At 38.5% G+C, this 24,411-nt stretch overlaps 1 protein-coding gene across 1 annotated transcript; it reads right to left on the bottom strand.

Annotated features, from left to right (window-relative positions):
• Window positions 1-560: 560 nt before the first annotated feature.
• On the bottom strand, window positions 561-24,130 carry APPL1 (adaptor protein, phosphotyrosine interacting with PH domain and leucine zipper 1; the record flags this gene model as incomplete). Its single annotated transcript, XM_079540407.1, has 22 exons — window positions 24,071-24,130; window positions 19,829-19,927; window positions 18,805-18,864; window positions 17,897-17,968; window positions 17,004-17,091; window positions 15,283-15,324; window positions 14,501-14,559; window positions 13,900-14,046; window positions 12,583-12,665; window positions 12,323-12,481; window positions 10,999-11,187; window positions 9,295-9,337; window positions 8,765-8,821; window positions 7,087-7,178; window positions 6,332-6,514; window positions 4,251-4,300; window positions 3,657-3,831; window positions 3,517-3,553; window positions 2,036-2,182; window positions 1,720-1,770; window positions 1,277-1,366; window positions 561-710 (listed from the first exon to the last, which is right to left on the bottom strand). The coding sequence occupies exons 1-22, from the start codon at window positions 24,122-24,124 to the stop codon at window positions 561-563; spliced, it is 2,127 nt and encodes a 708-aa protein (XP_079396533.1). The 5' UTR covers window positions 24,125-24,130.
• Between the last annotated feature and the right edge of the window lie 281 nt (window positions 24,131-24,411).

The raw sequence follows: 24,411 nt of genomic DNA, 5'->3' as shown, positions 1-24,411 counted from the left end.
CAAAAGAAAGACAGCACCATACAGTGCAATATTAAACAAACACTATGATCCTTCTACAACTATTGCACATCCCATTGATGTTAATAAGGATTTTTCTTTAACTGTAAGAACAGTTATGTGCAACAAGTTCTATAAAGCTTAACACTGTCTTATCTGGACCCCCACTTTTGTTTCCAGCAAGGTGTTCTGCAAACTGCAGTGTAAAGAACAAATTTCAGTACTGCTCAAGTTCAGTGAGAGCTTAAGTTTCATTTCCAAAGCAGTCAATTGCACAGATGAGTAAATGGAAAAAAGAAAAATCCATCTTTTTCCCTTCCTGCAGAGAATTCTTTGAGAAAACAATTTTTGAAAAAAAGAATGGTGATGCTACCATGTCTATCTGGCATACAAAAGAGGAACTGACGTGAAAGTGGAAATCACTTAATTGAGAAAGAAACAGCAAGGCATATTAGGGTCTAGACATTGGGAAGTCTTTCATATAATACAACAGACCCTCCACCTATATTTCACTTCTTGTAAAACTTATATCCATGATTCCAATTTTCATTTACTAGGCAACCTTAGGTTTCAGATTCCCTTTTCTTCTTTCCATCCTCTCCTAAATCGCTGTCTTCTGACTGGCTGCTGCTAAGGACTACAAACTGTCCTTCTCCACTGCTAGGGTTTGATCTGTTGGAAGCAGCTATCAGTCGGCTTTGCTCCTCTAAGTCCTAATTAGAGAAAGGAGGGAGGAGAGAAGGAAATTAGAAAAATCATATTCACGTTAAAGCTCCCTAAGGTAGAAACAAAACACTATTACTAAGATTTGGACATTTGGGTTTCAAAAGTGACACCAGTAGGAAGTCACGTTTAACGCCTCTGTACCGGTAATCCATATAACACAGCAGGTCAGAACTAAGCCTGGCCTACAGCCTGCTGCCTGCAGCCCCTGCCTCAGTCTCTAGCTGAACCTTCATCTCCAGTTGAACTGTCTCAGTGCATGCAGATGTTTACTTGCAGCCATATATAGGGCAGCTTGTGATTAAGTGTTCCTTCAAGCACTGCTCTTAAATATGCCTATGAGGATGTCTGGTTGTTCATCTCCTCAGAAAAACTCTTCTGAAGAACTGCAATACAAAATTATACAGGATCTGCGCAGAAAATACTTCAGCAATTAACCTGATTCCACAATACTCTATCTGTGCTAAAGAATGTGATATTGCAACTGGAACTACAGAGCTACAAAACTAAACAGGAAAAAAACAACAAAAATAGCATGAAAAGTAGGAAAGTGTACCTTTTCAATTTGTTTTTGTTTAGTCAGTTCTTTTTGTTGTTTCTCTTTGACCCTCTCCATTTCTTTTTGCTTTTCCGATGCTTTTCGATCCTGAAGAGCAAAAATGACAATAAAAGAAACAACTGCCCAGGGGGCTTGATATGCTGTGGGCTTATCTGAGTTCACTCAAACCTGCTAGGACACCTGATTATGCTTCTTTTAATGGACAGGTATGTTTGTTAAAGGTAAAAAGCAGATTCCAATCTTGAGTATTGTTCCGAGGCAGACTTTGGTGATTGGCCTTTTTATCTTGGGCTCAAATTCTATAAAGCAAATCCTTTTGAGTTCTCTACAACAGCATTACTGCGTCTATAAGCATCTTGCAGACTATATTCTATTACACACACTAAATATGCCTTCTCCCTTCCTTTCACAAGGATAGTGTCCCCTAAAGAGATTCTTACCAGTTCTGCATGGAAAGCAATCTGTTTCGCCAGTCCAACGGAGTCACAAATCTAAATACAAATCAGATTTGAAATCATCTGTAAGAATCTAACAAAAATGCCTTTAAAAGCATGCCATGTTCCCAAATGAGGTATGATAGCGTGCTAAAGCATTTTACAGTTACTTCACCTACTGGGTTAACTTGTTTTCAGTACATAAACTCTCTCACAGAAACCCCATAGACAGCTGGAATGGAACTAACACCTTAGAATCCATGTCAGAAAATGACTGGAATCAGAAAATGAAAATGGATACGAATATAACCATCACCAATACCTTTTCCCCTTCATTATTTGATTCAAAGATATAGCAGATGGAAGTTTGTCGACTGTCAGCTCTCCCTCCTGAAGTTCTAAGCACAAATCCAAAGAGGCGCTTATTCTCCTGGTGTGTTGCATACAAGACTACATTGGGCAAAGGAAACTGCCAGGAAGGATCAAATACAGAGACATTAAAAGTGGTTTCAGACATTCTGCACAGATTTTCACTGCACTGCACGTTACTTCAATATCAAAAACACACAACCTGAGAAAGTTACAACCTGATTGAACATGTAATTGCCAAACGCCAAACAGTGGGTTGGAAGGGAATTACTGCAGATAAAAGAGGGGATTACATTTGCAATGACATTCAGTCGTCTTTCTAAATGTGAACACTTAAAAATTTTTCCTTTAAAAGAGGCATCTATACAAGCTGCATTTGTGAGCAGCTGCAAAGCTCTCAGCATTTGGTGCCAGCTCAAGGCTCTTGTCTATAACATTTTCTGCAAGAAGTTCAGCTCTCCTGAATCATGTAAGCAAGAAAAAAAAAGGATTACATTTCTGTATTATTTCAGGAAACATGCTTTGTATTCTCAATTCCTAAAAGAAGTTGAACCAGAAATTTCAAATGAGTCTTAGCACAGAAGTAAGCTTTCAAATTCTGAAGGCCCCCACTGCAGTTGTTACACACTGACAGCATGGGAGGAACACACGTACAGCACTCCACTTGCACCCAGTTCTTTATCTCACCTGTAAAAGCTCACAGCTTTGGGGCAGTTCTGAACTTAATGCCACAAAGAAGGAAAAAAAAAAGGAAAACTATACACTGTCATATGAAGAATATTTCATATGCTTAGCATTTCCTTTGATAGAAATGATAACAACTTAGGGTCCCTGACAAATTGAGCACCTTTATAAGACCCAAATAAATTGAATTACCATAAACCATGCAGAGACATAGAGAGGGGAGGCATAGGTTTGAAATACAAAAAATAAAGACTGCTATTAATGAAGAATTAAGTCAGCCATGTTTGGTTCCGCATGAAAATCCCACCTATTTTTTCATGTGCATTTACTGTAAAGAACAAACCAGCACCCTGCAACACTGTACAGTTGATTACAGAAAACCAAAAACCCAAAACAAAAGCAAACAAACAAACAAAAAAAGCAACAAAAATGTTTTGGACTTTTGAATTCGTTCCAATCTTAATTCTCTTTCTCTACCAATTGTATCAGCCAGACTGTTAAAATAAAATACTCTTATTTTCCTAAGATTCTACCCTATCAAATCAGGGGAAAAAATGTTTGAAAAAGCTTTTTTCTCCTGCTGAGTTCACTCCCCTTAAAGCCAATGTTTGCATCAGCCTCCCAGTTTCTGTGGAGATCTGTCTGGAAATCTCATGCTGTCAGTGATTTCTGCTAACATTTAATAATATTGCATAAAAAGTAAAAGAATTACTTTGCTGGGTATTTATCTTAAAATGTAAAGTTACTTACTCGTAGTCTTGTAACTTGTGTCTGTGGATCAATTAACCTAAAAATTTGGTTTTAAAAACAAACCAGAAAGTAAATTTTACCAAAGTGAAAAATGTTTCGTCTGTAAATAAACATCAGTACAAGGCAGGAAGGAAACTTACTTTAAGCAGTCACAAGTGACTAATAAATGGGATTCTGTCATCCTGAAAATGTTATGGATGGCCCGAGCTGCTAGGATTTGACGCATTGTTTCATAAACAACATCTGGACTTTCATCAGACTTCACCTCCATAGAGCCAAGAAACCTTACAATGAACAACTGATGAAGAATTGAATCTAAGAGAAACAAAAGTACTGAGTAAGTGAACTCCACGTGGGGGCTTCTGTTCAAAACTACTTCCAAGACCAAAGCTGTACTCAGTCAGGAAAACACCAGACTTCCAATAAATTGAAAAGAGACTGTGTTCATGAATTACAGCTACAGTTACTGCACAGCAAGATACATATCTTTCATTTCAAGAATTCCAAAAATGCAATAAAATAATTTTATGTCATATAGCAGAGAAACATGAACCAGGACTTTCAGACAGCAGTCTGATTTAACTGAACTTGTCCAATACATTGCTAATGTAACGTAACTAACACTCTAAAACTGGTGGTAAACAAGGAGAAAAGGTGCAGGTGAACATACTGAATCAGTTTGTAAATTCTCCAATTCATTTTGCATTGAAGTTTTTGTTTTTTTTTTTAATTACCTTCAGTTTCAGATTTTGAGCCTCCCGTTTCACCAAAAGGATTTGTGCGTCTATTAAAAAATGAAAACATTAAACCAGGAGTCAGCTTACAGGAACCATTCATGAACAATGTAGTCTCATGCTGCATAAAATGAGAACAAGATCATGACTTCACAAACTTGTAATCTGGAGGAGTGACCCATGATAACGGCAAGCAATTTGTAAGGGCAAGAAATTTAACTGGGAATAAGACAAAGTGTCAAATGATGGGGAGCACAGCAGGTATTACTGTCCTACTGCTGCCACAAAGAGTTTGGCTCCCATGGCATTTTTTATACGTGAATTAAGCCCAAGGGAACGAGGTGTGACAGAACAGCTTTGGGAAATGCAGCCAAATGCTGCTCCTTTCACTACTCCAAAGGAACACCACAGCTCTTAGCACTGTCTCAAGTTGATGCATTTACTTACTGAAGAAAAGTCACTGGTTTTATTTCAAATGCAGCTTTCTGAAAACACCACTGGGGTTTTACTCCTAGAGGGTCAAGAGAAATATGGCCGTTTCTGGCTCTCAGAAGTGCCATCAGTTACAACGAAAAGTGAAAATACTCTAGGCTTCCAAGTCTGTATTTTTAAAAGCAGTAAAGCAATGCTGAAAAGAACATGGGGAACAGGGAAAATAGTTAAACTCATCAAGTGCTCATAAACTTTGAGTTAGGTTTTATAGGGGAGTAATGAATGCACCACCTTCTTTATTTTTAAGTGTTCTAAAAGCAAATTTCAGAACTAAGTCAGAGAAAAATTATGTGAATCTCTCCTATTTGGTGGAGGTTGCATTGCTACAATGCTTAAATAATGAGGACTCTGTTAAGAATCCTCCCATTGAAATCTGACCTGTGTAAAAACACTACACATAAATTCTATTAGCAAGATTTTTTGCTTGGACTTGTCACTCAAGACTAGATGGGAACAGTAAATACAAAATCTCATGGGATCTCACAAAATAAAAAGATTATGTCATCAGCATCAGAAACTAGAGTAAGTCTATGTATTATATTTATTAAAATTTGTTTTAAAGTAGCACGTTGCATTCTGTACCAAACACTGCAGTTCTTTACTGATAGAACATGCAAAACTGTGAATCATTTCTGTATGAAAAACACAACTTTCCAGAATTAAGTTACAACTGATGACATGAATTTAGCTGAAGTATTAAGCTTTCCACTTCCTGGAGTACAGTTCAAGATTGATTTTAAAGCAGTATGTTCTTAATGGTGTAGTTAGCCAACTGATTATTCTGCTAAAACAAACAACAAAGAACTGTCCAGCGGGGGAAAAAAAGTTGCATGTGTACCATTTTCTCATACATAGGAGTTAAACAACTAAAGTCATTTTTCTAGAGGGCAGGGGAATACAGAACACACCATTGTGACTTTTTGTCTCTTACAAGAGCTGGAACTGCAAATACGTTTTCTTAATATCTGAATTCTGTACAAGTAGTTCCAGAAATGCAGTGCTGATTTACAGCTTTTTATTATCATTTGTCTATGGGAAAATTGAAAAAATTGAAGAGGTTTTCCTATTTTGGGAAGAGCTCGTAGACAATTTTAACTTGTCTATATGCGAGATCACTCTAGAAGCCTAGATCATTTTCACTCACCTTTCAGTTTAAGAAGAGTGTCATCGTATGCCATCATCATCTGGAGGCAGGGCTACCAAATTTCTCTTGAATTTCCAAGAGGAAATAACCCAAGCTGCTGGGTGAGCAAGCAATAGGAAAGGAAAATACTTTGTGAAACCAAATTATTGAAATAAATAAAAAAAAGCATTAGCTGTTAAAGCAAGAAGAGCTGCTGCAAATTAGAAAACAACATTCTGAATCTAATGTATGTAAGTAAGTCACATTTTATAACTATATTTAACAACAACTTGTTTTGCTTCACAGTTCACTGTAAATCTGTAAATTATTACTATTTTAAAACAAGAAAGAATAGGGACAGAGGCAGTGGGTGTGTGTGGAGCTGCAGCTTAACCGTGTTTTTTTAAATATTTTTTTAAATTTACATTTAATTTAGGACTTTATTTTTTCTTTCTACATTTCCTACCTGCCTGACTGCCCTGAAGACTTTGCTTGACCAGGCAGATCTTCACTAACTGGAGATATTATGTCAAATTGAATAGGAGTGTCAGGGGCAACAAGGGAATCCAAGGACAGCGCAGACAGAGCGGCGGATTCGGAGCCCAGTGACCCCGTGCTGCTGGTGCGCGCTGCGGGCGGCCGGGGTTGTCTGAAATGGAACAAAAATGAGAATGAAGGCACCTGAACTTCAGGGTGGTTGACAATCAGTTAAACCAATGGAAGATGAATACAGTATTCCAAAACAAAACAGAATCTAAAAACTGAAGATGATAAGATACAGTCAAATAATTCCATTTATCTGACTATACATTCCAGACCAATTTAAGTCAGTTATAGTTACTGTTGGCATTAATAATGCCATCAGATTAACATCAATGTATAATAGCACAGAATACATTGCAGTCTAAGGTCTGCTTCCAGGAGCTGTACACATTAAATAAAAGCATGAACACAGAGAACAAACCAACCAGATGTAATGCAACAAAACTTTCTAATGGGCAAGAAATCCAGATTGTTTGTAACTGAACAACACTAGCAAGGCAGATTTGAGAAATGTTCTTCTGAGTCTACCAAAGCTTTCACTCTGAACATAGAAAGCATAGAAAGAGGGTTTTCAATGAATTTTTTGTTGTTGGTCGTTTTTGTTTGTTTTTTTTACTGGAACTTAATGCAAGATTCTTTTCAGAAGTGCTCTTCCAATGCCACAGTTCAGCAGCTTACACAGTCGGACGCATGCTCTCGTGCCTCTGCTGAAATGAAGGCGACGGAGTAACGGCCTCGAGAGCTGACTGGTTTACACGTGCAGCAATTTCCTGCAACAAGTAAATGAAAACATTTTCCTCAACATACAGTGTCAGCTCTTAGCTTTAGATGCAACTGACAGAAGTTCTATACTGTCCCCTTTCAGTAACGTATTTGTAGCATCTTCAAACTTGTCACATTTTGTGCTGTTCACTTTCTACACCTGAGTGAATGCACTTGCTTCATAATGCTGCAATCTGTCTGATAAAATAAGCAAACAGCTACAGTAAGAAAAATAAAGATCTCACTTAAAAAAAACGTACCTCTCAACTACTAACAAAACAAAGACTCAAAAGTCTGCACTTGAAATCTGGGAATGTTTAAATGTTTCTTTAAAACCAAGACAGGAATGACTATCAAAATAGCACTAAGTAACAATGTCATTTCAGCAAATAATAGACCTTTTAAAGTTTAAGAATTCAATTTTATTCTTTTATTGAAATTACTGATTCAGAAGTATCAGTATTTAATATTGATGGCTTTACTTGACGAGGTACAGCCAACAGAAAAAGTCTTGAAATAAAGAGGATTTTGGAGAGGGAAGATATGGGAGACAAAGCAGTGAAGAAGCAAAGTTTTGTGCAAGTAGTCAGAAAATGAGAGTATAAAGCCATTGTGAAGTGAGAAGACAGTGATATCATAGGAAATAAGAGCTGGGAGCAATCTGTTTTCAAGCAGTACTTTTCAGAAGATATTTCTGCCCTTCAAACAAGTTTTATTCATAACCCCTAAAGCCATCAGAACTGTAGAAAGGCTTTAAAATATTGAGTTCTAATTGTTATACAGGAGTTACGGATCTTATTATTCTCTTGGATTCATGCACAATGTAAGTAAATACACCCTCACTGATCTTTGCACTCCTCTACACCTGGGCTGAACAGAAGCTCAGCTTTGAACTCATCAGAGATGTGCCTTCAGCAACAGATCCTGGTGTTATTCAGCTGCTCTAACCACAATGCTCCTATCTACGATGGAAGCACTGGAAAGCTTCCTTTCACATAACCCAGTTCCATGCTCTGTTACAAAACAACAGATTTTGTTGGGCCAACTCCCCTGGTTTAGGGAATAATGGTCACAGCTTAAGTTTATATCAGTATAAGTTTATAAATACAAAGTGTAGAAATAAAGTTATGACACCAAACTGTACATGTACACCCATTTCTAAATCTTCAAAAGTCAAATAAGTTTTTTATGAAGTGAAAACATCTTTCCTGCAAAATTACGCTTATCTAATTCACCAAATTCCAGTTTGCTCTGATATAAATTCCATGTATCCATCCAGATAGTTGTCATATTCATTTGCAACAAACTATCATCTATCAAATACAAAAAAGGAATCCTGAAGCTGTCAAAACATTGTATCAAAGACAAAAGCCACATAATTTTTACCCTTGCTACAGAAGCACTTCAGAAGACTTAAAGAATTGGGAGTATGCTCTCATAGATCTGAACAGCCACACAAGGTGAAGCCTCAGATGAGACATGTGGGAAGCACTCAGTCCTGTGCTATCCAGTTGGACCAGTTAATCTCTTGTTAATTTTGTGTGTAGTTACGTATGAAAGTATTACTGATGTGATACATTTTGGTGACGTTTACCTCAGGGTTTTCACTTAGATATATCTGTTTAGATATGTTGTTTATTGTGCATATCCACTGAAAAAGAGAGGAAAAAAGAAAACATTAGATTTGTCATGGCTTCTTTCCAAGGAGTTTGATTAAATACCCCCAGCACCAGTTGCTTTCAGCACCTTTTCCACCTCATTTGTAATTTCAGGGCCAGGCTAACACAGCCCAGCCTTAAAAATAGCATAAAACACTATTTTATCCCAATCTAACAATAAAGATTGCAGAGAAATTCGAATTCAGGCTGAACGTACCACATTTTCCGTATTTCCTTACTCAGCTGTTCACCCAAACCCACCTTAAAGGGCTTTTAGAACATTTTTTTTAATCCCACTCTATTATGGAAAAGGATTTAAATACAGTAATATTTTGTCAGACTTTCTGAAAGTTGTTCACTGTTTACTGCCTGAAGAATACAAAAGGTGCACTCCAACTAGTTTTACTGATGTGTTCCCTTCCATGCAACAGAAAACTCAATGCCACGTGAAGCTCCTGAAGCTTACCTCCTCATAATCTTTTTTACTCTCTGCCTGTAAGATCGAAGACCTGAAAGAGAATGAAAACCAAAACTTTGCCTATTAGAAATGAATCACCTGTCCTTTCGGACTCGAAATTCCCTTTTCATGTTTGTATACTGCGCAAAGAAATAAGTCTGAAGATTCTGTGTACTGAGCACAGACAACATGTAACTGGGGAAAGAAAATCCATTTCTCTATAACCTCTACAACATCCATCCACTTACAGCAATAAAAAAGCTCATCTTTCTTGCTTAAGAAAAATATTTTTCCATTGTTTCAATTAAGTTCAAACCTGAAAAATGAGAGCCTTCTCCTAAGATATGCAGTACGTATCAAAAGCTTCAGCCTTTCAAAAATATGCAAAAACATACTAAAGTTAATTGGAGCAATACTTCCTGAGCTGAAGCTGAATAGCTTTTGTTCCCTGAAGAATTTGTTGGCCATCAGAGAAAACAGCCAGCCTCATTCTGATGGCATCAGCATCATTTTTAAAACAGACAAAAGTGTGAAAAGCGAAGGCACTGAGCTTACTGGGGGGGGGGGTTGGTGTTTTATTTTATTTTTTCAGAGTTACTTCATTTATTTTGTATCTACTATTTTTCAGGCTGTTTTTCAATTCCTGTATGTTACCATCATTTTTGAATGGAAGCTACCTTATTCTGATACATACATAATCTGAAATAATAACTTACTAAGCAATAAAAAATTCATTGTGACACACTTGTTTTCTCTGATCAGATGGAAAATATGTCATCATATAGACTTCAGAATAGGTATGGTTTTTGCTTACTGAGAATTTAAGAATTAAACAAGTGATGACAGCATAGGAATGTATTGTACCTATGCTAGATACAGGTGTCTTGTTCTATTTCTAACCATACAGTTCACTGAAAAGTCATTTTGAAATGAATTAGCATTTAAATACATTCAAGCCATTGTTTTACAGCATAAACACTTATAAGTTGGATACAGGCTTAATGTAAGAGTTAAGCAGAGTGGTGAATCCACGTAGTGCCATCTTCATTAAAATGACAGACACTCTGAACCTCGAGGTTTGATCTACTAATCTTCAAAATACTTCACAGGAACTATCCACATGATAAAGAGAACAGGAATTTCCAAGACAGATTTTCTCTAACAAGCATCCAAAGCATTCTATTAAACTTGCCTTATTTATTATTTCCCAAATATTAGAATTTACAAAACTAATTTCATAAAACGACCAAAACTACTTTTAAAAATCCCCAAATCAACAAGAAGTTAGCATCAAGAGTTTAATACAGCACTACAAATAATCTCATATGATAACATTTCACTCTCTCAAAGTACTTGTTTCAGATGAAATAAAAACTGCTGTGGAGCTGCCCAGAAAAAGCTGGTCAAATTTTAAGCCTTCTCTTTTCCCCACAAATTATCTTCAGTTTGAATTTCTACTTGAAAGCTACAGGTGTGACACCACTGTGAAATGAATGAATACTGCAATTTTATTCTGAAGTTCCACTCAGCTACATCAGCAGAAGCTGCTAGGGAACAAAAGCAGCATCACAATAAAGATAGCAGACATCCCAGACTGAGGTTCTAAACACTCCAAACCCATCAAGCTACAATCTGTCTGGAGTCAGAGCATTTTTCTTTTCTTAAGTAGCAAGTACTTTCTCTTACAGATAAAACTAATGTAAGAATACTTACTTTTTACCATCAAAAGATGTTATTTGAAAACAGTACCGTCTGTCTTCGCAGTCCACAGCCATCACTGAACAATTGTCTATGTCCATGACAAGTCCCCCAGCCACATCTCCTCTTGCCTGGCTCATCAGGTTTCCACCTTGAGTGAAGTAGAACTGTCTCTCCCAACTGGAAGATACCAGCCCTGTTTTACTAGAACATGAGAAGGGATTCCTGCTTAGTAGGTTAGGAGTTTAGCTGAGCTCTATAATTAGAATAATAAAAAAAAATTACACGAGCAAGCCACATGGGCACTTAAAAACATCCTCATTTAATGTTTTAGGTTAGCTCTACAGCTAAATTAGTGTGTATCTGTTGCATACTTATTTCAAATGCACTGCTGGGCAAAGTTTACAAAAATATTCGCTTTCTTAGATTTAATGAGACTGTATTGAGATTAAAAAGACATCAGTTCTTTGAATTTGATTGTCAGTTTTTATAGCACTGCTTTATGAAATGTGCATCTTCAGCTGATACATGTTATCAAAGTATTTTATACCATCTCCAAACTCTACTTTCACTGGAAAACTTGAGGTAAGCATTAGCTAAGGTACGTAAAATACTTCAATTTTCCAAGTATTTTCTATCATTCAGTGAGATTATCAAAGTACTGCTTAGAGCACGTTTGAGTTCCTTTTCCCCCTTTTCTTCCAGAAGAACAACAAAGGAACCAAAAGTCAGTAATGCTTGTGGTTTAGCCTCCCTTGTTGGTCAGATACTCTCTTCCATATTAATTGCTGCACTTGTGCTCTACGGCAGGAATTCAGGTCTCATTCAGTGAGTATAATATAATGTAAAATTAATTTAACTTTAAAAAAAACCAACCTGCCTGTTTGGAGGTTATTATGCAGACTACTGAAAAAAATCTTACTGTTACAAATTATTTTCAACCACTACAAATGACTTTAATAGCATAAGAGCTCCCTCCATGGAGGAAAGACTGCCTCATGAAACGGAAGGATGTTCAAGGTGTTTTTAGGCAGTAGTGGTTTGCCCTGTGCAACTCAAGCTTGTTGCGTTTAATCTCTTTAATCCTGGAGCTTTATTGGATATTTATACAGAAATACTTCCCACTGCAGTCTTGTTGATTTACAATTACAATCCAGTGAAATTACACTCTCATAAATAAAGGAATCCAACAAAAGAAACAGAATAGCTCTGATGTGACTTTGTACGCTCACCTACATACTTAAGATCAGCATCACTTATTCCAAAACAACACAGCATATGCTCCAAGCTTTCCCAAAGCTAAACATTTTTTAAGATCTAAGTAACCAGTTAGTCTTACTTCCTTGCATTGAGATAGCCAGCTTTCCGTGTCAGATTTCTATGGACAGGAAATTTCGCAGGATCAGGATCAGGCAAATAAAGTGGATCACTGGCTACTTCCAAGTCTTCTATAGTTTGCTGCATGTTCTCTATTTCACACTCCATTTCCCTGCGAACACTAAGGTAAGTTATGTGTTACTAACAAAGACAATATATTGCTAAGTGGAAACAGAAAAATAATTGTGCAAAAAAGTGCAAAATTTAACAAGAACAACTTACTTTTGTACGCTTGTGCCAATGTTGGTGAGAAATTCTTCCAGCTGCTCAGTGAGATTTTCTGAACCCATTTTAAAAAAACTTATCTTAAAACAGGAGGAAAAGGGAGAATTTCATCATGAATGAAACTAAACAAACCAATCAATAAATAAATGATAGGAGGTTAAAGCCTCAGAAAGAAATCTGGTTTTCTTCCTTATCCCCAGCAGTCTCAGCAGAAGGAGCAGAATGCAAGTTTTTGTCTCCAAGTGAAGGTAGATGTTGACATTGCAAAGGAATTTAATTTCACTGAGAGGATGTGAACAGAGCAAGTGAAATGAAATATGTGACTGTAGAAACTTGTCTGGGTGAGTCCTCTAACTGTGGATCATGCCGGGGGGGCAGACAATACAATCTTAAAACATTTCACTCTGTATTGGTTCAGGAAAACTGCCATGTAAGTTCAATTTAGCCATATGAAACTTCAGAACAAGAAGCCACAGGGGGCAGTCCTACCATTCTGTTCTCAGATTCAGTAAAAAGCTGCACCTGAGCAACAGGTTGCAATACCTACCTTGTAAAAGAAAAGAAAACACTGAAAGCTTAGTTATTTTATACAAGCTCCAAATTCTCCAAGGGAAGCAGGAGTTCTTGGACATGGGAAAGTTTTAAACATTGTATAGAATTAATTCCTACGCTCTAGCCAGATGCTAGAATGTTTCCAAAAAGCTTTCTCTATAGCACCTGTCCTAAAATAAACCCATTATATTAAAAAACTCAAATCAGAATGATCTTGAGCATTCCAATTCTTTCACACCCTTGATTAGAAACAGAAGAGATGTGATTTTGATAACTATCTCAGAATAGCTGCCACAGGAAGAGTTTATCTGCCTCCATGTTAATTTCTAAAAAGGTGCACTTTTATGCAGACCTGCATGCATGAAAGTTTTAATCAGATATTTCTGACTGTGAGCCAGTGGAGAAAAAAACAAAACAAAACAACAAGCTAACAGAGAACAGCACCAGCAACTGAGATGTCAAATTTAGCCATCTAGAATTTGGATTACAATTAAATCTTTCCATTTGGCGCCCAGATTTCCCCAAAAGATACTTCAATGGGAGCATGTCATCATGAGATCCAAAAACGTCCTACAGAACTTTGAACAGAAAATGAATAGTGCTAGGGCACTTGGCAACAAGTATGACAGCTACAGGGATGGAGACGGGGTTTGCTTCCCTGGATTCTAAAAAGAGGTCTTGCAGTGAATTTCAGTAGATCAACTCTCATGAACTACTCTTACATCTTCTTTCAGACCTACAGCTTACAGAATGTGAAATTACCTGAGCTTGCATGTATCCTAGCAAGGGTTCTAACACGGCAATTTTCTTCTTGTACTGAAGAGTATTTAATGCACAGAAATAATGCATCATAGTCTGATGCTGTTTTTTCCTGGAAGTATACACATCTTCTGTAACTTCAGCCTTGATCTGAAGAGATACAGACAAGGAGAGAGGGAAAAAAGAATGTTTCAGTCTTGGTATTTATCACATGCCTTCTCAACAGCTTTATAAACAGCAAGAAAAAAAAGAAAAAACAATACAGTAATGTTCTAAGCTCAGCATTAACTCTTGTGCACTACAATTCCCTTTCTGTAATTCACAGAAGAAGGATGCATGAAAAGTACATACAGCAGCACATACAGTAGTCAGTTCGTTACAAAACAACTGGACTACAGCACCACAACCTCCACCTTCTAACTTTTTCAGTGTATTCAAAAAAGCTTGTTTTTGTGTTCTGAAACAAACTGTCTGCAATGCTAAAACGTCAACTACCCAAGTGCCAGCTGCTGTACATTATCTTTCATCACAAATACATACACTAGACAAAAATTAATTCTTAACTTCTCTAGAAGTTTTCTTATCAGCATTTTGTTTTACAAACCTTTTCATTTTCCCTTCTTTTTGACAACCGGCTGTATCGGATAATGGCAGCATCATGGTCTAAGCAGTGAAGAGAGAATAAGGGATCATTTTGATAAGTTGATCACTTATGAAACAGAGCATAAAAACTTTCATATCCCCATGTCCTGTATAGCAATTCAAATACAAAGTTCTGCCATAATAAAGCCTTTAATAATTCCTCTTGCTTCTTCATAATTACTACATGGCTGCCAACACTTGGGCTGAAGGTAAATTCTTACCAATTTCTCTCAGTCTCAGAACCTGACTCAAAACAGTGTCAACTGTCCATGAAAACCTCTAACTCATCTTTTGCACTTCTGAAGCAACGAAGCCATCTACATGAAGAAAAGGACGTAGCAGAGCAAAAGCAACTACTGACAATTAGGAAGAAGACTATCAGACAAGTATTAGGGAAATGAGATTTGTATTTTTCAGTCCATTTTAAGTCCTGAGTTTAAAAAGTAAGCTAACACCATACTCTTCACGTTAATTTCAGAAGCATAATCCTAAATTATTTTATAACTATATACACATGTAAAGTATTGTGAGGAAGACTAATGTCTATTTGCCTTAATGCTTTGGTCCACAAAGCAGAAATTTACAAGGTGTTCAATGATAGCTGGCTGCCTAAATATCACTGAAAACAAATAACACTGTAATTACTTCGGGCCTCCCAACCATCTTCACTAATTTTCTGAGTAACTATTCTACAATAATGCCATTGAATTGCAATATCTGCAACATTGACTGCTGTACACTTACCATTGCTTGCAATTTGGAAAACTTCTTTCAGAGTTAGTATCTCTACAAAACAACACATCACAGTGAAGTTATTAGCATACATACAGATACAGATACACAACGGCTTCTCACGCCACATTACTCTGCTGCACAGGTGCAGTTCATACCTCATACCACAATAAATCATCAGTACAGGCATCTGCAGCTGGCGAAGTCTGCTCCTACTTTGGATCTTAGTACCATTTACAAAAATAATACTGTAGTGTAGTAAGTTAAGGAGAAATTTCCAAAGACTTTGAAAAAGATAATCAGTCCAAAAGCAGCACCTATTGTTCTGCTCAGGGCTTTGGTCCTAGCTGGGGAAGTGAGAGCACAGAAGAAGGGGAAGTATCAGGAAACAGAAAACCCCACAGCACTGTGATTACTGCTATATGTGCAATTTCTCCTACCTAAAATTAGTCATGTTTTCCAGTCTCAGTCAGGAAACAGAAAACAGTACAACACACAGGAAAGCTTGCTCTAATCTTGACTGCATTTCTGTGTCACTTCACAACATAAACTAGCAAAAAGCTATGATCAAGTTTACTGTAGAGCAAAGACAAAGAAAAAAAGTATGCAAAAGCTTTAAAGAAAGTATCTGTGAAGTACATAACGAAATACTGTATAATTTAACGATATGTTAGCTGGTGTTTAAAAAAAATGCCAGTAAGAAAATTTCATTTGCTATTATTACCTCTTCAGAAAATACTGATAGGAGACCTTCCCAGGCTCTAAGCAGTAACATTAGCCTTGAAAAATTCACCGTTGTGGATCCAAGTTGCTTTGTTTTTAACTTTGGTTTATTTGAAACCCAGTTACCATACCAGCCTCTGCAATTTAGCACACTGAGTAAAGTCTATCATACTTAGTTCTACTATTTTAGACCAGGCAAATTAAGCCAGATCTATTAACAAAAATTAAAAGTTTTACATCTTTTGCTTACGCTTAGAAATTATTACCAGTAGGGTAAAAGAACCACCTTAAACCTTAGCAGGTTTGAAACAGTGATTGAGCACCTGGTGGGAAGGCAGGGCCAACCCAGGGGAGCTCAGGTGCAGGCAGTGCAATTGAGTGAGCAGAAGGGGTGAAGTGGAGATCCACCCCTTCCCAGACCTCATTTAAAGACTGGCAGGGGAGGCAAGGGCACCTTGTTGGAGATACCTGTGTACCTGAGGCCTTCCAAGGGTAAGCAGAATATTTTCCTTTGTTTCTATGGCTTCTGCATTTAGGCTTATCCTCACTCGCTGTAGCCTAGGACTTTGCTACCCTGCTGCTATTGCTGTGCTTTCTATTGCATTATTAGTGTTACAGTAATAAAGGAAATACTACTGTTTTGGTGCTTCATCTTTTGAATTTGATTCAGTCAGTATGTTTATGTTGTGATGTTTGTATATACACAACTATTTCCTGAACATACAAATTATCTGAAAAGGTTTGTAGCAACTCCAAAACTTTCAACTTGAATAGCTGATTCTATAATATAAGTAGCATTTTTGTTGTAATGCAGTAGCATTTAGTTCTTCAACTCTAATGCTCTTCTGAGTAGAAACAACTCCTATTAAAAGTGTTAGGAGATGCATACACTTGAGAGCTGAAAAATAAGTGGAAGATCCTGTCGTGTACAATAAGAGCTACAGAGATAAAATACCGTGACTTTTGTTATTGATGCCATGGGAAAAAGCAGCATTTGTTTGACACCCTACCTTTTAGATCTCTTTCTTTAAACTGAGTAATAGGAAACATCATTGCATCTGCAAGTTGAGTTGAAAGTACTGCATGGCAAGAACTGAGCTGTAAAATAAGAGAAAAAAGGACATTTTTAGGAAAATGGTGCTGAGACTAAGGAAAGTAAGGAAGCAAGAGAGGTTTCACTGAAATTTGATGTACAACTTGAACGTAATTTTTCAAATTCACTTCTGTAGCTACTTCCTTCTAAGGTTCCTTGTTTCACCATCATCTTTACATAGCAGACTTTCACGGCATAGTATTTTCCCTTATTCCCTCCGTCTGTACTCCACATTGCTGAATCATGTCAAAAGATGTCCTCACACCTTCTGCTGACCAGTCAATTTATTTCTATAGCTTCACTCCAGCTGCATCACAGTCTGTCTTTCTCAGGTTACAGAAGATGATCCAAACAAAATGTTCTTTCTATCAAAAAGTACTGTTTAAACAGAGGAGAGGGATCAGAGGAAAAGTCCTGATTCTTAATGATGCTAAAATATTTTTTCAGAAGAGTCAGTCACTCAGCCTGTCTTTCATATGGACAGCAAAAGGCTCCTTTATCAGTCAGGTGTCTGAAACCAGGGGATGTAAATACCTTGATGAGACAGAGGTGTTTTTTAGAATTCTGGTCACTTAACATTCTGTGATGCTTTTGGTTTTGTAGTTAAACTACCTTGATCCTCAGCAAACTCACTTTGCTGAATGGATTCTTTACCTGTAGTTTATGTAACCCTAAGCTTATACTGCAACAGCAGTTCCACATCATCAAATGAAATTTCTGAACCTCCAATCTGAAGACTACAGTATAACAAGTCAAAGTGAATGCATGACAAAAAGTAGTAAAGTAAATGAAATAAATGCAAGTGCTTGCCTCATCAATCACTTTTGCAAATTGCTGTAAAGTAGAATTCATAACTTCATCATCTCCCCCTAATGGAAAATGCTGCAAAACAAACACAACAAAACAAAACAAAAGGAGGTATGCTGGTTGTCATGTTTTCTGCCACTCACACAACTATAATATTCATGTCTAAGAATGTACAAGGTATTTATTTTTAAAATGATGCAGTTCAGACATTGTGGGACTACTTTGTGAATCCCCCTTTTCTTTTAATTGTCTCAGATTAAAAAAAAGCTTTTGGAAAACAGTAATATATTCTCCACTCCCCCCACCCCCCACACCTCTCTCTCTTCTCTGCCCCTTCTCTTAATCAGATGACAGGATGCATGAGAATGGCACAAGGCTGCATCAGGGGGCCTTCAAATTAGATATCAGCTAAAATCTGTTTGCCATGAGTCATTAGGAATGGGAACAGGGCTCCCAGTGAGGTGGCTGATTGATTCCCTAAGCCTGTCAGCATTCAAAAAGCATTTGGATAATGCCCTCATTAATATGCTTTAACTTCTGGTTCGTCTTTGTAGGTCTTTTCCAACTGAAATATTCTAAAACAACACCAGAAATAAAGTCACCAGAACTTATTAACATTCATCAGAGTAAGAAGAACTGAATTCTGGAAGACAGTTACAACAGGATACATTTCTCTTCAGCAAACTCTTTGTGCACCATTTTTTCCATACAGAATGGAAAGCACCTGTGTTTTTATTGAAAGAACTGATATGAAGATAGGCTGATTCTTTTGGCAATGATTTAAGCCACCAACCTTAAGAGTTTGCTTTATCTGAATCAAACCGGAATACATTCTGTATTGTGCTCTGGGAGATAAAAGACTACAAAAATACAGTCCTGACCACACAAGCCAACAGTGATTTATACTGTACCTGTTTCTCATATTCCTTGAGAAGCTTTGAAGTCAGATGAGTTGCTGCACTTAATTCATTCTAATTTAGAAAAAAGAAAGAATTTTGTTACTTTTTAAGCTATTATTTTCCTTTTAAAATATGTGATTTTTTTTTTAATACATATTGCAGACATGGAACTTATATGCAGGAAGCCTGATTACAGACTTTCAGAAAATCTAAGAATTTTCCCCTTTCTCTTCTATAGCAATGGTAAGAGCTGCACATAATCAGTATTTACAAATACAAGTTTACAGCTTATACTGTGCACAATGATGTCTGTATTTTTGATGGTATACAATACATATTTGCTTTAATTTATTTCAAATTTGTTCTCCTAAGAACTTGATGTTTGCAAAGGCAAGGAAAGATTACAATGGGCTTCAGGACTACCTGGCTACCAACAGCTCTGACTTGTACACACATGAGAGAAAATGCAAAAATTAAAATAGAAAGGCAATAGTAAAGGAAGACTGATGGTAACAAGAAAAGCAAGACTAACAAATCAGTAAAGATGTCCAACAGTACAGGTATACAGTAGGTAAAAATACAGCCAGAAACTTAAGTGTTCAGAAAAAAACACAAAATAATTTCTGCCTTGGCATGCAAGTAGAGTTACTGACAGATGAGTGAAACAGTATGAATGTATTGTGGATAAAAAATTATCTCCCACTTGGTCCATGCTACTATGCATAGTGAGACCTTCATAGCAAGCAGTTTAGAAATATCTGGGGAATGCAACAAAATGACAAGAAGATAAGAAAGTCTTTTTACTTGTCATAAGAAATTCTGTTGCAAAAGAAATCTTGTGTGACAATCAGACTTCAGATCTCACCATTCCTTAGCACATGGAAAAACAATAATTTAATGCTTATTTTATAAACATGAAACACTTTCACAGAGTTTAGAAACATATATACTTTGCTTATAAATTTTCCAAAAAAGCAAGATACACAAAATGTGGTTCAAAAGCTTTATAATGCATTCAGGAATTCAGTGACAGTACCTGTGCATCATATACTCTATGCATTGCTTGAAATAACTGATTGACGTAGTTGGAAATTGCAGCAGCATCTTCTTCAAATACTCCCAGCAAGGAACGGGTCTGTAAGAATCAATCAGACAAACAACATGCCAAGTTAGCAAAGAAGTATTTAAATGCAACAGAATTTCTATGTTAAGCATCAGTGCTGCAGATTCCTTTCTGAAAAGTTTATGAAGCCTCTCTCACAGCATCCACTGCTGTCTCCAGGAATGCATGTGCTGCATATCAGAGAAAATTAGAGAAAATTATTAGAAAAAACGACAAAAAATTGTATTTTAAAATGACATCCAAGCTCAGTCTTGCTGGCACTTCTCCAGGTTAAAGGAATACGTTGTCAGACAGGACCAAGAGATGAGGATAGGTATTAATTATAAGCACTGGAATTGTGAGCTACTGCTGGTATATCATTATGGTACATCCCCAAGGAAAACTGACTGGAAATAAGCAGTGTGCCAGGTACACATTTCTTCTGCAGAAAGAACAGCTGTGTCTTTGTAGCACTCTCTCTTCTGCACGAGTAGCTGCTGGCTGTGCTGGGATATGTAACTCATCTGCAATAGCAGCCAATTCTGTGTTCAAAAAGCTGAGGAACTGAAAGTAACCAAATCAAATGACAAATAACTGACAGACTCTACATTTTCTTGATATGTAAACTTCTTCCCCCCGTCACTTCACAGTGAGAAGATCTGGCTTTTTGTCTGCTGCCATCAGCCTGCCCTTAGCTGGTGCCACCCACAAATGCACCTCCTGCATAAGTGAGACCACAAGTGGTCACTCTATTGCTGCCCACATATTGTCTTCAAAACACTGATCACTACCATCTAGGTCTAACTATTGCACTATTTTTTCCACCCAGTTGCAGTCTGTACTTCCCTACTTTGGCTGGAAGGAAGTTGCTGTGGACAGATCAGAATCCTGGGGTAAATTGGCACGAATGACATTCCCTGCTCTTGATGAAATGCCTGGCTAGACAAGAAGGCAATCAGGTTGCTTAGGGATAATTTGTCCTTAAGGTTAATTAAGATGCTTACTCAGTGCTCTTGCATCTTTGCATTTGGAATCAGTATTAGCAGATAGCTTGGCAAAAGGGAGAAGAGCAGAGAATGTAATGGTAACTGCCCGAGCTACGTCCATGCTTCCTAAGAAACAGCTGTGCAGCACTGCACTAAAATATTGGCTGTGATGCTTGGATGTGAGGCCAATCACTTGCAAAATCCACAAAATAAACTTTTAACTTCTTGGCAAGAAGACTGTGCTTTCGTTTTTAGGTTCATACTAAAAATTAATGTTCAGACAGAAAATGAAGAGAATTGGGACTACATAACAGATTTTTTTAATCCCTCACAAATTGCTGGTTTCAAACACTGGAACTTGTTAATTCTCTTCTTCAGGCTGAGTAACTGTAGGTTCCCTGATTCGAAATGGATGAAACTTAGGGGGCTTGGGAAGAAAATGAGAGAGCAATACAGGAGATCAGTGGAAAGCACTGGATTGCACTGCATGCAAAACATGGTAATAAAAACTTGAAATGTGCCTTAGAATGTAGCCCATCTCCCCTTGTATTAACATTTATCAAGTGTGTTGTTTGATCACTTGATCATGAAAGCCTCTTATTTAACTCAAATTGATGAGTGGTTGTCCCACAGATGTGATCATACCATATAACTCCTACAGGATACCTTAAGGGAAAGAAACAAACTGCTTTACCAACACAGCAAATCACCTTAATGATGGTTCTTGTTTATAAAACAACTGGAAAAAGTGTTGGGGGTGGGTGGAGGAGGAAAGAGGTGAAGAGCTCAGATGGTTACCAGGTGTAGCAACATGGTGTGTCACCCTAATAGCTGTGAGTCTTCCAGACATGAAAGAATGCAGAAGAAAAAATTACATAGTACCATAAACACTGAATTATATCCTTATGACCTTTAAACCGAGCATTAACCAACCTGACCCTGCAATTTGAAAGTGTTATCCTGTTTGATTCCTGGGTTGTATTTGCTCTCTAATATTCTATAATAGAGAACGCTGCAGAATAAAAGCATTTCTATGGGTTTTATGGTTAGAATATCAGTTATTGACTTCAAACTGACAATGCTATAATACTGATGGAAAGAAAACTCTGAAATTGAGAAGTTATGACAGATGCTGATTAATAAAAACTGGAGGAACTGTTTGCTCACATTTCTAGTGAAAAACTGAGGAGCTCTGTGTGCTCCCTACGATGCTTTCATCCCATGTATATCAGCAGCTGTACTAGAAGCTACCAGTAAAAAAACGCACAAGGAAACCACCTGTTTGGAAGTCAGTTAGCTGATAAATAATTCGTGTCTTCAGACGTGTTGTATCATAAGAGACATGAGATGGAGTCTGTACTATTGAGTCCTGTGGATTTTTTTGTGGTGCAATAGTTTGGGGCTGCAAATAAGAGAGCAGAAGCTCTCTGAACACATATATATGCACACTGAATATGTGTACAACATATGCACTATCTGAACTGTGCTGCTTTGCTTATCGAAGACAACATAAAATGTCATTTGGTTTATGTCTAAAAAGAGAGTGGTTTGATTTTCATCCTGCACCAAAAGGAAATCAATGGTTTATTCACCATGTCAGAGATCTTCCCTCAGATACAGAGTAAGTTTGATCTGAAGTTTATATGAGTTAGCATCTCAAACACGTCTAATGGTACCGAATTGCAGTGCACAGCTCAGCCCTGAGAAACTGTCCAGATCAGTGCTCTTTTTTAACATGACAACAGAACAGCACAAACACCCAGATGTGACAACTTCTAAAGGAAGAGGAGTTTCCTTTTTCTTCAAGATGTTGTCATTTTCAATGCATTGATTTCAAAATACAAGAAATGAACTGATGTAGTAGAAGACTATGGAACTATAGTTGCATTCCTCTAAGGTGATTACTGAAATCTTAAGTTGGCTGGAAGATAGAAGAATTTTATAGCTCTAGTAGAAAAGGTAATAGTTTAAGTACATCAACAGACAAGGATAGGGCTGAGTGAGGTTTTGCTAGTCTGCATTTATCACAAACAGCACCAAACAGAAGATTCTAGAATTGACAATTATGTTCCAGAACGTAACCTTTTAACCTGTCTGAGAACAGATCTTCAATGGACAGTTATGTTAAACTACTATTACTGTGAGACTTGCATATTTTTTTCCTCTGTGAGAGTACATCAGGTCTGGTCTCCAGGCCACAGACCTGCAACAAACCAGATCTTGTCTGACACCTGGTACCAGAGCTATATGGGACACTGTCTTTTGGAAAGAAATGACACACCTCCTACACAGCCTTCTTTTCCAAGCTGTCCCTCCACTTGATCTAGATTTGTCACAGTCGTTGTCACTGCCATTATAGGGATTAAAATTCTCTGTTTAGCAATTGGAAGTTTCTATGGCTGAGGAATCAAAACTATCAATGAATATGCTATTGCAGCATTGCTATTACAGCAGTTACAGCGCTGGAACTCGTGCTCATCTGCATAAACAATGCAACAAAACGAGGATCTAATTCAAAAGAGTGAATAATTTATACAGATATTCACACCGTAAACTTTTCCATGCCAAAGAAAAGCGGCGGTACAAAGTAACCGCCGTTGTTGCGGGCAGCAAGGGAGACCTGTACTGCGGAATGAAGCATGCTGTGCTTGATAGCAGCGCGAAATAAACGGCCGTGTAGTAGCACGGCATCTCTGACAGAGAAGGAGGAATGGAGGCGAAGATACCGGAGCAACTGCAGCCATCTCGGCACCGCGCATCTTCCACTTCTCACAGCGGCAAGAAAGGCCACGTTAAAACGTTGGCATATTTCGCGCAAGACGAAGATGACTTAAAAGCCGCTCGAGAAGCGAGGTCGGGCTCTGTCGCTACGAGCGCTCCCAGGTACGCACGGACGCGGCCCCGGGAGCGGCGGCACGAGGGGACGCTCCGCTCCGCCCCGCCCGAAGCTGACGCCGCTCCGCGCCCACGCTCAGCCCGCAGACGGCGATGTGCCGCGCACGGCGGCCGCCACCGCGCCGGGACTGACAGCCCACAGCGCTCCGAGCCGCGCCGCACGGGCGGACGGAGCGCCGGGCCGGGCCTCTCGCTGTGCGCCAGCTGCCGAGACGTTGAGGGGAGCCGCGCTAGGCCTGGCGCTGTCAAGCCCGATCTGCCCTCCCCTCATCGAGCTGCTCCCCGCCTCGCTTACCTGAGGGCTGTCTTCCAGCGTCTCCTCGATGGGCAGCTTGTCGATGCCGGGCATGGCGGCCGCGGGGACCGATCTGCGCCGCTGCTGCTCCCGCTCCCCTCGGCTCGCCCAGCTGGCTGGGCCCCCCCGCAGCGCGACGCGCGGCCCCGCCCCGAACCGGATGTCCCTCCCGCCGCCGCCCGCCGCCCCTTGCAATTGGCTCCGCCGCCCAGCCGCGCGACTCGTTATTGGTCAGCGGGCCCTTCTGTCTGCTCGCGTTCCCGTTCCCGCCTCGGTGGCCGCCTGACGGGAGGCGCCTGGCCATTCGGGTTGTTCTCGCGCGCGCGATGAGCTGCGGGAGC

This window comes from Tetrao urogallus (assembly GCF_951394365.1).
Source record: "Tetrao urogallus genome assembly, chromosome: 10".
Lineage (NCBI taxonomy): Eukaryota > Metazoa > Chordata > Aves > Galliformes > Phasianidae > Tetrao > Tetrao urogallus.
This window is presented reverse-complemented; position numbering and strand designations above follow the sequence as displayed.